The 16,359-nt window shown below is 42.9% G+C and overlaps 1 protein-coding gene across 1 annotated transcript; it reads right to left on the reverse strand.

Moving 5' to 3' along the window:
- Positions 1 to 715: 715 nt before the first annotated feature.
- Positions 716 to 6,007, reverse strand: LOC119268176. The gene is made up of 7 exons (XM_037549728.1): positions 4,561 to 6,007; positions 4,345 to 4,441; positions 4,169 to 4,265; positions 2,393 to 3,052; positions 1,583 to 1,731; positions 1,153 to 1,493; positions 716 to 1,007 (listed from the first exon to the last, which is right to left on the reverse strand). Exons 1-4 carry the CDS (start codon positions 5,907 to 5,909, stop codon positions 2,862 to 2,864), a joined length of 1,734 nt encoding a protein of 577 aa, XP_037405625.1. The 5' UTR covers positions 5,910 to 6,007; the 3' UTR covers positions 716 to 1,007; positions 1,153 to 1,493; positions 1,583 to 1,731; positions 2,393 to 2,861.
- Positions 6,008 to 16,359: the final 10,352 nt, after the last annotated feature.

The raw sequence follows: 16,359 nt of genomic DNA on the forward strand, positions 1-16,359 counted from the left end.
TGCAAGCTGGTAGCTTCCGTCTGGGTGGTAGGTAGATGCATGTGTGGGTAGAACGGTGCTCCAAGCTACTAGTAGCAACTTACGCTTGGTTGGCACACCGGATATTCAGTCCAACCTTCAGTGGTCATCTGGTGGCTATATCATCGAGATGCTGCTCCTCAGTGGATGAGACAATATCACCTGGAAACCACATATTCAGCGGAATCCTGGAAACCTGAGCAGAGACTGTAGGATGCTAATTGTATGGGCCAGATTGACTCATAACTGCTCTGCCCTATTTGCAAAACAACGACCGCAACCAGAGTACATTTTACACGGAACCCCTCAGGCCTACAAGTAAACACAGCTAGCCTCTTGCCACTAATTTCCAGTTTCTTGTCAGGAAGTAGGATCTGTAAGCCATGCGATGTGCCTATGATTCACCACGCATGCCAGACATTTAAATTTCGATTTAAAATGGAAAACTACCAGCAATGGATAGCAAAACTCACAGAAGGTGATTCTAAATAGTCTCCTAATAGCAGAGTCCCAGCAAAATCACATTTAGGAAACTAAAACAACTAACATGCAATGCCCCAGACAAGACAACAGAAAACTGAAGGAAGCCAATTTTAGTAGTCCAGAATTCACTTGCAGTACTGCCATCACTTCAACAACGTGAGAAAACTGAAGGAAGCCAATTTTAGTAGTCCAGAATTCACTTGTAGTACTGCCATCACTTCAAAAACATGTACAGTAGTTAAGGCATGATAGCCGCATTATGCTAGGGAGTTTAGTTACAACATAGGCACGTACAGTAGTTAACGCATTATGCTAGGGTGTTTTGTTACAACAGACACATCACTAACCCATTAGCCATTAACAGTCATAGTAAACCTCACGTTTATACATCGGACATAACTCGAGTACAAGCTGAAGAACGTATCAGTGCACCACTACGACTCCAAACATCCTGCAGAAGTCCTTGTTTATGAAACCTTCATAAGTCTTTACTGCCACCAGCAAACCTGAAACATAAGAGTTGAACTTTTTATACTTATATATGAAAACGAACTTAACAACAATCTAAGAAAATAGATACATCAGTGCATGTTATCTTTATTAGCAAGAAACATATTAGAATTATTCTCAACTAAGTCCAGAGGAATGTACCTTAATCATGTACTTGCACTTTTTTAGGACAAGTGCGGCTATCATTCTTGTTCGCATTCTTATCTTTCTTGCTTTGCTTTCCACCCTTATCCATGTATCCTTTAAGTCTTTTGATCCTACCCCTCAATCGAATATCATTTGGAGGATGAATGTCAACCTCATTTGGAATTGAACAACCCAAGAATTCCTCAATTTTTTCTGTTTGAGTTTGTTCTTTCGCCGGAACTTGGTTACATAATTGATCTCCAAGTGCAAAAATCCTTAGCTGCCTTCAAATCCGTAAAAGTCATCCCTATGGCTGGCCTGATGTCATCATCACACTCCGGAGTACAAGATGAGCCCTGAAATTTGGATGAAAAGAACAACGGGTTTAACATGCTGGAATACAAGAAACTGTAAGCATGTACATATTACTTAGACAAGTACTTACACAGAAAGGTGCACTATACAATTTTTGTGGTGCGGTAAATACAATTTCGGCACTTGGTCTAGTGTGGACGGCAGATTCTGCATCAGACTGGGCGTCACAAATAGCCAAAGGTGGAGCCTTGCTCACTCCGCTCTGGCATTCCATAGTTACTGCACAAAGAGAAGATACACCATCTGTAAGTGCAAAAAGCACATCCGCATAGGAGCCAGTCAATATGTGCATTCCGGAATAGCATAGAAAAAATAAACTGGTCGAAAGAACATTCAAAGTGTTAGCAGTACCTAATCTCAGCTCACTTCACCAATCGATTGCAATATAAATTAAAACTAACAACTAAAATCATTTCTACAATTTATCTATGCTCAAATAGTTTCAACTCCTTTCTTATTCCCATTGTACTACACACAAGTCTGCAAGAAGTAATGGTTTTTTTAATTTCTTATTCCCATTATGGTGTATAGTATTGTCAAATTAGCATGATTGGATCTCCCTGTTGTTGCATTAATATAACACTTGCTTACCAAATGAGTTTTGACTTTACCAACTTCTTGAAGACCAAAATCTGGACAGTAGACTTAGGGGCAATCAGCAGTTGCAGCCAAGATACTACTACCTCGCTCCCTCCCCTACTCTAGCTGCTTTGCTTTGCAAACCTAGCCCAACTAGAAGTGCTAATCTTGGAGGAGACAACCAGAATCCACACCCTTGTCCTCTCTATTTGCTTTACAAACCTAGCTCAACTAGATGAGCTCCGAAAAGAAGACCACGGCAAAGTATACAAGATGATCAATGTAATAGAAATCTCCATACCTTCAGACTTAGATCCTGTACCAATCCGATGGGGAATGCTCAGAGAATGATTGGCGTGTTGGGCCAGCCGCCGGAGAGGAGAGAAGCCCGGAGAAGAATTAGCCATGCCGGTCGCCGGCCGCCGGCCGCCGGGGTGTACTGCTGGGTTGTCGCGGTAGGCCAGCCGCCGGAGAGGAGAGAACGAATTAGCCGCGGTCGCCCGATGCCTGATACTCCGTAGGAGAGAATGAACTAGACGCGGTCGCCGGCCGCCGGCCCTGCGCAGAACGAGGGCGTCGTGCTGGCCGAGGCGACCATCTCCTAACCCTAGCTGTTGATGGGGAAAAATTGAATCGGGATAGGAAGAGGCACCGATGGCTCATCTTCCATAAGGATGTTGTACCGAGGTACAGGAAGATTACGAGGTTCTTTCTGCATTTCGTCCATCTTTTCATCTCAAATCGCACAATCCTCATCCAATGGCACAGGATCAAGTTTCCGTGCTTCCACTGAATACATGGTTTCCATCAGATATGTACTCCTCAGTGGGGAATGGAGTGAATGGCGGAGGCGCCGGACCACGACCTGTTAGCTGTGATAGCAGGTGGTCATCCAGCCGCAAGGACAGCCATAGTTGGGCAAACGGGTCAGTATTCAGCACTTGCAACAGCGGTTGGGTACCTGCAAATCAAGGTAGTACAGGATGAAATATAATTAAACAGACATATTATAGTAACATATATTAAAATCAAATGAAGGAATACAGGCACCATGGCGTCATGCAGTTTTAGAAGTTAGAAATATGTTGGACTTTGTAAATGCAAGGTGGGTGCTATAACATATAAACCCACAAAATCACAATAACAGCAACGCTTTTACAAAAAATTGTGCTACAAACACTTGCTTTTTGTACAGCATATATTTTTGAATGGTTTTCGAAGGCTCTACGGAAACAATAGACAATACGTAGAGCGCAGAAACTTCCATGCAACCGAGTGCAATATCCTTCTCAAAGGTCTGAGTACATGTTGAGATTCCTTTGGAGGGGGTATAGGGAAGCATTCCAAAGGAATTTATACCAATCCGATGATCCAGAGGGCCCTTGCCAGGAAACTTCCCAAACTAAAGTTCAAAGACAGCATTAAGATATTCACCCAACATTGCACATACAAATTTGCCTTACAAAAATATTTATATCATGAGCTAGCACTCCCCTTTTAGGAAGCATATCAATGACAAGGCTACATTTGATCTCTAACAGCAGGAGAAGAGAAGAGCTAGAAAGCACGGACACGGCTGGAAGTGCCAAACAATACGGCAGGATACGCCGGGATACGCGAACTTTGCAGTATCCCCCGAATTTCGATCTTAAAAAAGGAAAAAAACACAGGGATACACAGGAACTCAACATCACTACATTGGCATCATTTGCAGTTGCAGGTTAAAACTTTTCTAATATATATTTATTCCTTTGATTAAGGAGAACTAACAATCACAACCTGAAAAAGGTAACATATTCTATCAAACTTCAGGCCAGACAACAAGATGCAAAGTAGGTATACATGGAAGTTGGACAAACTCTTCTCGTCTAATGGCAACATTTGCAGCAGGAATCTATCTCGAGGACGAAATCGTAGCATGATGAGATAATATTTTGCATTCTTTTCAATCACAACTTCTTAATGCTAAACAACTTCAATATTTAAGAGTTGAATATCACGAGTACAATAGAAGAACACATGGACGAAAAACAGAAATGGAAAAGCCCCATACAGCAATCAGCTTCAGTGCCATTACCTGCGGTTAAATGCTGCTGATAGTTGCGGTAGCCTGCGTATGGACCAGCATATTCAGTCGAACCCCCATAGCACTGCCGTGTATCCTGCAGCGGTGACTGTAAAGGAATATCAACTACTCAATGCATGGAGATGAAGAAATCAATGGCTAGCAGACAGTAGACAATCAAAGCATACCAGCTTATTTAGAGAAAAATTGCCTGATGAAACATGATCATTAAGTAGAGATTTCTGAACCACATTTGCAGTAGGGATGACTTCCTCTGCACATGACCTTAAAATTGCAACGAGTGTCATATGTCATTAGTTAAAATAAATAGTGAGGAAGTGGAAACAAAGGAAATTGTCCCGTCCACACGAACACCTTGCTTAAGCATAATCAAAGAAGTTTACCTTGGAGTTGCATCAAGATATTTGGAGAATGTACAGGGGAGGAAGTCTGGCTTGAATAAACAGACTCTCTCAGAAGAGACTGGTACGAGTACTTCCACTGCCTTCTTTTCAAGGTCAACACCAATCATCCATGCATTCTCATCATTATAAACAACCTTAGACATCAGGTAAACAATGTTGCCACCGTCAATGCCCAGGGTTGGGTAAGCCGAATACAGATTTCTCAATGTTGATTTCCCAGCTTTAGCATCCCACAGTTGTGGGAGCAACATAGAGTGATCAGTATTGTCAGCCAAGATGTCATCAATATCAACAGTGTGCCCCTTGCGCCAATAGTCCCAGGAAGTATGCCTATAACATGTCCGGAGCTTCCAACCATCATCAACAAGAGTACATTCCACAGGGTCGGTACATGAATCATCTTTGTGGAAGAGCAGCTCTGAATCATGGATGATATCTACGCTGTCAAGATCCTTTGTCGTCTTGCGAGTCTTGATGTTGTGAACAGCAACCTTTTTGAAACGAAGATCCAACTCTACAAACTTGATGACACCATTGGAGCAGGTGATGTCCCTGAACAGGCGTGGGTTACCTTCATGTCGCTCGTTTTCTTCAAGCATGGGCACTGGGGTGAAACTTAGAACGGGGTTGTTGTCAAACACGTTGCAGCTGATGATACCCCGCCAGAGGTCGATCCAGCCTACAGCACCTCCTCCAAGCGCAATCACCTTGTCGAGTGATGGGCCAGGCAGGTCTTCTTTCTTTACTACGGGAGATGCCTGTAACCGCAACTGCTTGGTGGTCCACTTGCCAGTCTTAGAAGAGAAGACATGAAGCTCGTAGTCCGAACGGGGATTTGTCATGCAGAGATCCGCGATGACAAATTCCCCATCGTCGTCGTCGGACGGCAGGACGCAGATGTGGAACGAGTTCCTGGTGCCTGGTGGAGTAACCGGGATCGGTTCGAGCGACGGCTTGCCACGACCAGCCTTGTAGAGAAAGTACTCGGCGAGACGAGAATCCTTATGGGTGCTTCGTGGACCGACGGTGAAGGCGAGGCGGAGGAGTACGAGGTCCTTCGCCGAGAAGAGAACCAGGGGTTCCATCATGGAATCTTCGTGCTTCAACTCGGGGCCAAAGACGCAAAAGTGTGAGATTGCCGGCGGATCTGAGAGGCAGAAACTGACCTTGACCATGTGACCGGTGCTGGTGGTGGCTTCAGCGGTGGTGGCGTTCTTGCAGACGGCAAAGTAGGCCCTACTGTCAAGAAGAACCCATGGGGCACAGCGGGTGGTGGCGGGTGCTACGGCGGGGGGGTGTAAGGAAGAGGCGGGGAAGGATCCCTCCATTATACTCGGCGGCGGGGCAGACAGGATTTGGGAACTAGGGCTTCCTCACCAGAACAGAGGAAAACTTCTGTTGTTGTTTCTTTTTCGATAGAGAAACAGAGAGACAAGTGCTTGCCTTTTAATGGCCTGAGTGTTTTCCGAGTCCATCTAAAATTCTCTCCTCCTTTCTCGGCCGAACTTGGCTGAGTCCAGGTAGGATGCCCTCTCTCTGCTGGGCCGCGTCCGGGCTAGTATTTTGCTTCCCTTCACGGACCGGGAACTATCGACACGGAAACAGCAAAATCACCAGTAGTATGCATGTGTAGTTATCGATATATTTTTTTTCGTATATGGTTATAGTGGGGTGTTTATTTGCAATCCAGATCGCCGCCGGTATGGAAAAAAACGAATTATAAGTTTGCTTTCATAACAATATTTTAAAAATATTTAACAGGTAAAATTAACATCATATTTAGATTCCACACATTTTTCTAATAAAATTTCATATATAATATGTTAAAATTGAAGTTATAGTTTAAAAGATACAGATAATTTAGAAAATCATTTAATTTGACTCAAATATATTTTAAAATAATATTTAAAAATACTTAACAGGTAAAAATAATCTCATATTCATATTCTACATATTTTTCTAATCAAATTTCATATATAACATGTTCAAATCGGAGTTACGTTTTAAAAGATATGGATGATTTAAAAAAACATTTGTTTAACTTAAATATGATCCGCGGATGAATTACCTAAAACATCAGGGGGGGTTGAAAATGTAAAATAACGGTTCCGGTGTGACTTAAATCCGGACGGCGGGTTGATTTGAAGAAAAGACAGGATTTTTTATGAAAAATGCCATGACGGACGAAAGAAACTCAATTTACTTTATTATTAGGTAAAGACTGGCACATATGCCCGTGCGTTGTAACAGGAGATAAAATAGTATGCATTTAGAGTCAGTGAGAATTATATGTGCAAGCAAAACCCTGTGTGCACACGAAAAATGAATATTTAGCTTCCCGATTTCGCTGCGTGTGAATGAATCAATCCGTTATTTTTCCATTCATTGATCGATGGCATTTAAGAGTTTTATTACGTCATCGTACACCAGAGAAGGCCCATGAGTTATTCAATCTACTTTTCCTTTCAATCCTTTCAGTGGAGGTGATTTTAAGGTATGGAGTTTTTGAATATTCTAGGAAACATGAACAATTTTTTAAATCCTTAACAGTTATTGGAAAGTTATGTAGAATTTTGGGAAAATCCTAACAAAATATGAAAGGAAACATATTTTAAAATTCACAAACATTTTCTGAAAACACCAATTTTTTTATAAAAAACATGAACATTATTTAAATTTGTGAACACTTTTTTAAAACAGAAACATGTGTTGAAATTCATAAGTTTTTTAAAAAATGTGTATCATTTATACATGAACATTATTTTTAATTGTAAAACTTTCACTAAAACAAGAATATTTTTCGAATTTGGAGCATTTTTTAAAATGCAATTATCTTTTTAGAAATCTCGAATAACTAAAACAATAAAAAAAATTGAACATTTTTTAGTTATTTTAGTTCTGGACGCTTTTTTGAGAATTTTAATTTACAAAATAAATTATAAAAGATAAATAAATTTGGAAGGAAAAAAGAGGTAGGGAAAGAAGAATAAAAATAGAAGTAAAACAGGGAAATTAAGAAAAGTAAGCAAGCTCATTATTGGTTGTCCTGTGTGAAACTCCTACTATTTGCCGCCTAGTGCGGAAAATAGACCTTTTCAGCTGTGTGGGCAGAAAAATAAGTTGGCTGGCTTCACTGGGCCACAGGACATGGCCACGTACGAAAATTCCTTTTTGGCAGACAAACGCATAAAATTTAGTACCACCTCGGATAGAAAAAAAAGTCGGCGGTGAACGGATGAAAATATTGACGAAACGCACTTTGCTTTATTAGTAAGTATAAATATAGATATAGATATAGACTAGCAAAAAGACCCGTGCGTTGCAACGGAAGAAAAAATACCATGGGCTCTTAATTTTTAAAAAAGTCTATAATCTGAGATTTATAGCTATGACCCAAACAAAGATGGTCTTAACCTACAAAAGCGCAGTTCAAGATTTCACAGGTATTTTATTTCAACACAACTTGCATATAGATTTAATCCGTACAAAGAAACGGACAAACGATTATGCATTTATTCATGTCAAGAAAAGACTGCGCGGTAAAACCATGTACAAAGAAACGGTAAAGAAATACGACAAAAACAGACTATGACACATTAGTACACTACGGAGACATGTGTGCATCAAGGGTGATTTTCAGTTTAAGGATCACCAACTTAAGGTAACTCTTGAACACTTTTTCCACATGCATATCTCTTAAATACATGAAGAGTTATTAAAAAGATACATTTTTTAAGCATAAAGAGAGATTTTTTGTCAGAAAAGGAACATTTTTGTATGGTCTCCTATGGACACGGGTACTTGCATCCATTCACCACTATTTCTTGCCATACATGTCATAGGTATTGGTCCCTGTTTCATCATTTTTTATATCTTGTCAAATATGTCTTTTATTTTATTTTATTTTGTCGTGCATGCCTCCTTTTTACTTTTTGCCATGCATATCCTTTCTTTCTTCTTATATATAGGAGAATAGCGCAACATCTCATCTTTATTGGATATCCTCTGCATTTTCTCTTTTATTTCTTTTATAGCGGACATATCGTCTTTATTCGGTCCTTCTTTTATTTCTTGTCATGCATGTCCTTATTTGTTGGGTGTCTCTAGCAAATTTATCTTCAATTCGTGTGCAATTCTGACTTTGCTGAGGTGTTCATCCCCAATCCGAATCACTATCGGTGTGATAGAAAGACGGATAATGCATTATTGATTAAGATTTCACCTTAGATAGTTTTTTTAAATGATTAATAGGTAAAATAACATCATATTTAGATTCTATATTTTTCTAATCAAAATTCATATATAACATGTTAAATTTAGAGTTACGATTTAGAAGATATGAGTATTCTAAAAAACATTTGATATTTAGTCCGCTTTAATGTCTAAAATATCAGGGGTTTTCTATAAAATAGCATGACGGACTAAGAATACCTATTTCTTTTATTAGTTGGTATAGATATAGAAGAGCTGAGATGTCAGTTTTTGTTTGGAGGAAATTAGGGCTTTTGATTCTCTGTCTTGGCCTTTTCTTTTTGAGGTGCTACGGGCTAAAGGCTTTTCTGAGCACTGGTTGGCATGGATTGGCACCTTACTTACCTCGGCAAGTTCTCGAGTTGTGGTGAATGGGTCTGCGGGCAGAAGTTCATGCACGCAAAGGGGTTGAGGCAAGGTGATTCGATATGGCCCCTTCTGTTCGTCATTGCTATGAACGTACTAACTGCACTCGTGATAAAAGCACATGACTCTGAGGTACTGAGTAGCATGAATGGCTGCAACCTAATGCAGCGCCTATCTCTTTATGCGGACAATGTCGTTTTCTTCATCAAACCCACAGTTTCGGATCTGTTCTTTGTCAAAGAGGTGCTTGAGATGTTTGGAGAAGCTTCAGGACTGAAAATCAATTATAGCAAGTCTGCGGCTATCATGACCAGGGCGGAGGACAGCGATGAACAACTTGTAAGGGAGGCTCTGCCATGGAAAATGGAAACCTTTCCTTGCAAATATCTGGGGTTACAGCTTAGTAACAAGCAGCTAAAGAGATCGGAGTGGCAATGGTGGTGGATGCTGCATTGCGTATTGTACCGGGATGGCAGCGTGGGTTTGTGACTAGGCCAGGTAGATTGGTATTGGTTAATCAGGTTATGAGGGCAAGACCAACCCACCATTTGATTGTTGCTGAGGCCCCAAAATGGGCATTGGAGCGGGTGGACAAGGGCTGCAGAGCTTTCTTCTGGGCTGGGTCCGAGGAAATACATGGCAGCCGATGCTTAGTGTCTTGGAAGCGCGTGTGTGTAGACCTAAAGAACTTGGAGGACCGGGGGTGGTTGACCTGTGCAAGCAAGGAATTGCACTTAGGATGAGGTGGGAGTGGCTTTCAAGGACGAACGCCACGAGGCTGTGGCAAGGTCTAAACTGGGTCCCGGACAAACAAGCTAGTGAAGCATTTGCTAGCATTGTGAAGTGGTAGGTTGGCGAGGGAACGAAAGTTCTGTTCTGGAAGGATAGATGGGTCAGTGGGGCTACGATCGGAGAGCTGGCCCCGATAATCCATAAACGGGTCAGAACACAGGTGGTGAACCGAAGGAGTGTGAAGGATGCGCTGTGGATGCATGCCTGGACGAATGACATTACAGGTCAACTAGGCACAGACGAGCTGACTCAATACGTTCGATTATGGGAGATATTGATCGATATGCAACTGATGCCTGGTACCAAAGACAAACCAATATGGTTTTGGAATCGCGAAGGAGTATACACAGCGACCTCAGCCTACAAGATGCTCTGCATGGGAGGGATCCGGTTTCAGGCTTATGCTGCCATATGGAAGTGTTGGGCTTCGCTGGTATGCAAACTCTTCATGTGGTTGGCGGTGCAATACTGGCTCTGGACGGCAGACAGACGGTTTCGACATGGGCTTCAGGCCCAAAGATCGCCATGCTATCTCTGCGAGCAGGAGGAGGACACTGTGGATCATATCATAATGTAGTGTGTGTTTGCGAGGCAGGTGTGGTATATTTGCTTTTGCAGAATGAACATTAGTCCTGAGCTCTGCCCAACACACCAGTCCACAATTGGTGCTTGGTGGGATGATTCGAGGAAGCACATTCCGAAGAGATTGAGGAAAGGTTTTAACTCAGTGGTCATATCGATTTGCTGGAATATTTGGAAGCAACGTAATGGGAGGGTCTTCGGGCGTAATGACCATAGGAATGTAGGAGGAACGGTAGATCTAATTTGGCAAGAATTAGAAATGTGGTCTAGAGCAGGAGCCACTCGAGTTTCTACGTGGTGTGAGGACTGAGAAGTAAGGTAGAGATCGGATGAGTGGAGGGTTTGGTGGAGGGATCTATTTGGGCCTTCTACCGACCGTGTAATCTCTCTTGTACATATTTTTTTCTCTTCTATAAAGCTATGGTACACCGTTAGCGTACCCTCGAAAAAAAGAAATTAGGAAGGGGGGCCCACCCAGTTGAAACCAAGGGACTGGAGAGATTAGTTATAAAGAGATTACGTAAGGCTTTATAGAGTTTTACGTAGATGTAGCATTTTTGGTTTAGGAGTACTCGTTATAAAGATCACTCCCACATTCTCAAGTTGCGACAAATGGCGCGCTGCATGTGCGTCACTTGTCGCAACCTGTGAGTTTCCCTTTTTTCCTAGATCCTTTTATTCAAAACATTTTATCTCTTAAACCGTGCGTCCAAATCTTGAACCATTTTCACCATTGAATTTCTCATGTCGTGATCTTCAAAACTAGATCCCATGTTGATAGGTTTTAACGATTTTTAGAAGAAAAAAAACCGGACGAAAAAACCAACCCGGGAGCACGTGTTTTTTTCCTTTCCCAAAAATACACGCCCGTGCCTCTCGCGGAAAGAAAAAACAGAAAACGCGTTTTTTTCGTTTTCGAGAGGCACCGCCGTGACTCTAGCGAAAGCACAACCATGCCTCTCGCAGATGAAAAAAGAAACAGAAAACACGTTTTTTCGTTTCTGAGAGGCACAATCGTGACTTTCGCGAAAGCACAACCGTGCCTCTCGCGGAAGAAAAAAAAACAGAAAATGTGTTTTTGTTTTTTCTGTCCGAAAGGCACGGCCGTGACTCTCGCGAAGCAAAACCGTGCCTCTAGCAGAAGGAGAAAAAAAACAGAAAATACATTTTTTCCATTTTCGGAAGGTACGGCCGTGACTCTCGCAAAAGCACAACCGTGCCTCTCAAGGAAGGAAAAAAATAGAAAACATGTTTTTTTACGTTTCCAAAAGGCACGACCATGACTCTCGCAAAAGTACAACCATGCCTTTCGCGGAAGCAAAACCGCGACTCTCGTGAAAGAAATAAAAAAGAAAACATGGTTTTTTCGCACAAAAAGTTTCTTTTTTCCAAAAAAATTGACCCAAAAGCTAAGGAAGACCGGTAGAAAACCGAAACGTCGAAAACCCCCAAAAAACGGTTTAAAAAGCCAAAAACATGTGCGAAAAAATAAAATAAAAATTTCTGGAGGAAGCACCCAGAGCGCGACACATGGCGGGCGGCTGAGAGTGCGCCAAGTGGCGCTAATCGTTGCGAGGCTCCCGAAGGAGCGCTCGTTAATTAGTTGCTCCCCGGAAACAGACACGATTTATCTACTACTACCCAGATCAAGCTAATCGAGTCTGAACTACAGTCTTGTTCTTTTATTTTTGAACGTAGAACTACAAATATCGAAGCACATAGCCTCGCTAAATACGCGCTTAGTCTGTCTATTGGTCGCCATGTTTTTCTTTTGCGGGAGAAAAGCAACTCACTGATTAAGTAAAAATGTTTTACAATCATCTAGAATAGTGTTGCTAATCTTCGGTGGTACATTAGCCAGCCAACGGGCTATACATTGTTGTCCTCGCCCAACTGCTGCCATTGCATGTGCAGCCTTGTTCTGTGTACTACTGATCTTCCGAACATGAGCTTGTCATTCTTTGAGCAGGCCAACGATTTCAGCAACTTGGTACATGTTTCTAGACCGATTTGTTGTCCCAGCGTTGATGAGAGAGACGATCTCCGCGCAGTCGGTCTCTACCACCAATCGTGCTTGGGACCAGTGCAAGGACAGTCACGGTTCTTCCTCGCATGCCGCAAGCTCAGCCTTGAGTGGACCTTGGCAATTGAAGAGCCATCTATAGGCAGCAAAGATGACATGTCCTTTGTGATCGCGTAGTATCATGTCGGCACCAGCTTCACCAATTGCTGCAACAAAGGAGCCATCAAAATTAAGCTTTACATATCCTACTGGTGGGGGCTCCCAGAGAACATCAATGACCGGACAAGCTTGTGTCGGCGTCCTGCTCAAGTTCGCCGGCCATTTCCGTTTAGTTATATCCATCTGTGGGTAGTGTTTGTGTTGGGAACGTAGCATAAATTCAAAATTTTCCTACGTGTCACCAAGATCTATCTATGGAGTCATCTAGCAACGAGGGAGGAGTGGATCTACATACCCTTGTAGATCGCGCGCAGAAGCGTTCAAGAGAACGGGGTTGATGGAGTCGTACTCGTCGTGATCAAAATCACCGATGATCCTAGCGCCGAACGGACGGCACCTCCGCGTTCAACACACGTACGGAGCAGCGACGTCTCCTCCTTCTTGATCCAGCAAGGGGGGAGGAGAGGTTGATGGAGATCCAATAGCACGACGGCGTGGTGGTGGAAGTGTCGGGATTCCAACAGGGCTTCGCCAAGCGCTGCGGGAGGAGGGAGATGTGTCATGGGAGGGAGAGGGAGGCCCAGGGCTTCGGTTGGGCTGCCCTCCCTTCCCCCCACTATATATAGGGCCAAGGGAGAGGGGGGAGGCGCAGCCTTGGCCCTTCCTCCAAGGAAGGGTGCGGCCAGGGAGGAGTCCCTCCTCCCCAAGGCACCTCGGAGGTGCCTTCCCCCTTTAGGACTCTTCCTCTCCCTTGATTCTTGGCGCATGGGCCTCTTGGGGCTGGTGCCCTTGGCCCATATAGGCCAAAGCGCACCCCCTACAGCCCATGTGGCCCCCCGGGGCAGGTGGCCCCACCCGGTGGACCCCCGGGACCCTTCCGGTGGTCCCGGTACAATACCGGTGACCCCGAAACTTGTCCCGATGGCCGAAACAGCACTTCCTATATATAATTCTTTACCTCCGGACCATTTCGGAACTCCTCGTGACGTCCGGGATCTCATCTGGGACTCCGAACAACTTACGGGTTACCGCATACTAATATCTCTATAACCCTAGCATCACCGAACCTTAAGTGTGTAGACCCTGCGGGTTCGGGAGACATGTAGACATGACCAAGATCACTCTCCGGTCAATAACCAACAGCGGGATCTGAATACCCATGTTGGCTCCCACATGTTCCACGATGATCTCATCGGATGAACCATGATGTCAAGGACTTAATCAATCCCGTATACAATTCCCTTTGTCTAGCGGTACGATACTTGCCCGGGATTCGATCGTCGGTATCCCGATACCTTGTTCAATCTCGTTACCGGCAAGTCTCTTTACTCGTTCAATAACACATCATCCCGTGATCAACTCCTTGATCACATTGTGCACATTATGATGATGTCCTACCGAGTGGGCCCAGAGATACCTCTCCGTCACACGGAATGACAAATCCCAGTCTCGATTCGTGCCAACCCAACAGACACTTTCGGAGATACCCGTAGTGCACCTTTATAGTCACCCAGTTACATTGTGACGTTTGGCACACCCAAAGCACTCCTACGGTATCCGGGAGTTGCACAATCTCATGGTCTAAGGAAATGATACTTGACATTAGAAAAGCTTTAGCATACGAACTACATGATCTTGTGCTAGGCTTAGGATTGGGTCTTTGTCCATCACATCATTCTCCTAATGATGTGATCCCGTTATCAATGACATCCAATGTCCATGGTCAGGAAACCGTAACCATCTATTGATCAACGAGCTAGTCAACTAGAGGCTTACTAGGGACATGGTGTTGTCTATGTATCCACACATGTATCTGAGTTTCCTATCAATACAATTCTAGCATGGATAATAAACGATTATCATGAACAAGGAAATATAATAATAACTAATTTATTATTGCCTCTAGGGCATATTTCCAACAGTCTCCCACTTGCACTAGAGTCAATAATCCAGTTCACATCGATATGTGATTAACACTCAAGGTCACATCCCCATGTGACTAACACCCAAAGAGTTTACTAGAGTCAATAATCTAGTTCACATTACCATGTGATTAACACTCGATGAGTTCTGGCTTTGAACATGTTATGCTTGTGAGAGATGTTATAGTCAACGGGTCTGAATCTTTCAGATCCGTATGTACTTCGCAAATCTCTATGTCATCTTGTAGATGCAGCTACTACGCTATATTTGGAGCTATTCCAAATAACTGTTCTACTATACGAATCCAGTCTACTACTCAGAATAATCTGGATTAGTGTCAAAGTTTGCATTGGCGTAACCCTTTACGACGAACTCTTTTACCACCTCCATAATCGAGAAAATTCCTTAGTCCACTAGTTACTAAGGATAACTTTGACCGCTGTCCTGTGATCCATTCTTGGATCACTCTTGTACCCCTTGACTAACTCATGGCAAGGCACACTTCAGGTGCAGTACACAACATAGCATACTGTAGAGAGCCTATGATAAAAGCATAGGGGACGACCTTCGTCCTTCCTCTTTCTTCTGCCGTGGTCGAGCTTTAAGTCTTAACTTCATACCTTACAACTCAGGCAAGAACTCCTTCTTTGACTGATCCATCTTGAACACCTTCAAGATCATGTCAAGGTATGTGCTCATTTGGAAGTACCATTAAGCGTTTTGATCTATCCTTATAGATCTTGATGCTCAATGTTCAAGTAGCTTAATCCAGTCTTTCCATTGAAAAACACGTTCCAAATAACCCTATATGCTTTCCATAAATTCTACGTCATTTCTGATCAACAATATGCCAACAACATATATTTATCAGAAATTATATAGTGCTCCCACTCACTTCTTTGGAAATACAAGTTTCTCATAAACTTTGTATAAACCCAAAATCTTTGATCATCATCAAAGCATACATTCCAACTCCGAGATGCTTACTCCAGTCCCTAGAAGGATTGCTGGAGCTTTGCATACTTATTAGCATCTTTCAGGATTGACAAAACCTTCCGGTTGTATCACATACAACCTTTCCTCAAGAAAATCGTCGAGGAAACAATGTTTTGACATCCTATCTGCAAGATTTCATAAATAATGCAGTAATCGCTAATATAATTCCAACAGACTCTTAGCATCGCTACGAGTGAGAAAGTCTCATCGTAGTCAACTCTTTGAACTTGTCGGAAAATATCTTAACGACAAGTCGAGCTTTCTTAATGGTGACATTTACCATCATTGTCCGTCTTTCTTTTAAAATCCATCTGCACTCAACAGCCTTATGACCATCGAGCTGTTCTGTCAAAGTCTACACTTTGTTTCCATACATGGATCCTCTCTCGGATTTTATGGCCTCGAGCCATTTATCGGAATTCGGGCCCACCATCGCTTCTCCATAGCTCGTAGGTTCATTGTTGTCTAGCAACATGACTTCCAAGACAGGATTACATACCACTCTGAAGTAGTACGCATCCTTGTCATCCTACGAGGTTTGGTAGTGACTTGATCTGAAGTTTCATGATCACTATCATAAGCTTCCACTTCAATTGGTGTAGGTGCCACAGGAACAACTCCCTGTGCCCTGCCACACGCTAGTTGAAGAGATGGTTCAATAACCTCATCAAGTCTCCACCATCCTC

Source organism: Triticum dicoccoides, chromosome 1A (genome assembly GCF_002162155.2).
Source record: "Triticum dicoccoides isolate Atlit2015 ecotype Zavitan chromosome 1A, WEW_v2.0, whole genome shotgun sequence".
NCBI classification, from domain to species: Eukaryota; Viridiplantae; Streptophyta; class Magnoliopsida; order Poales; family Poaceae; genus Triticum; species Triticum dicoccoides.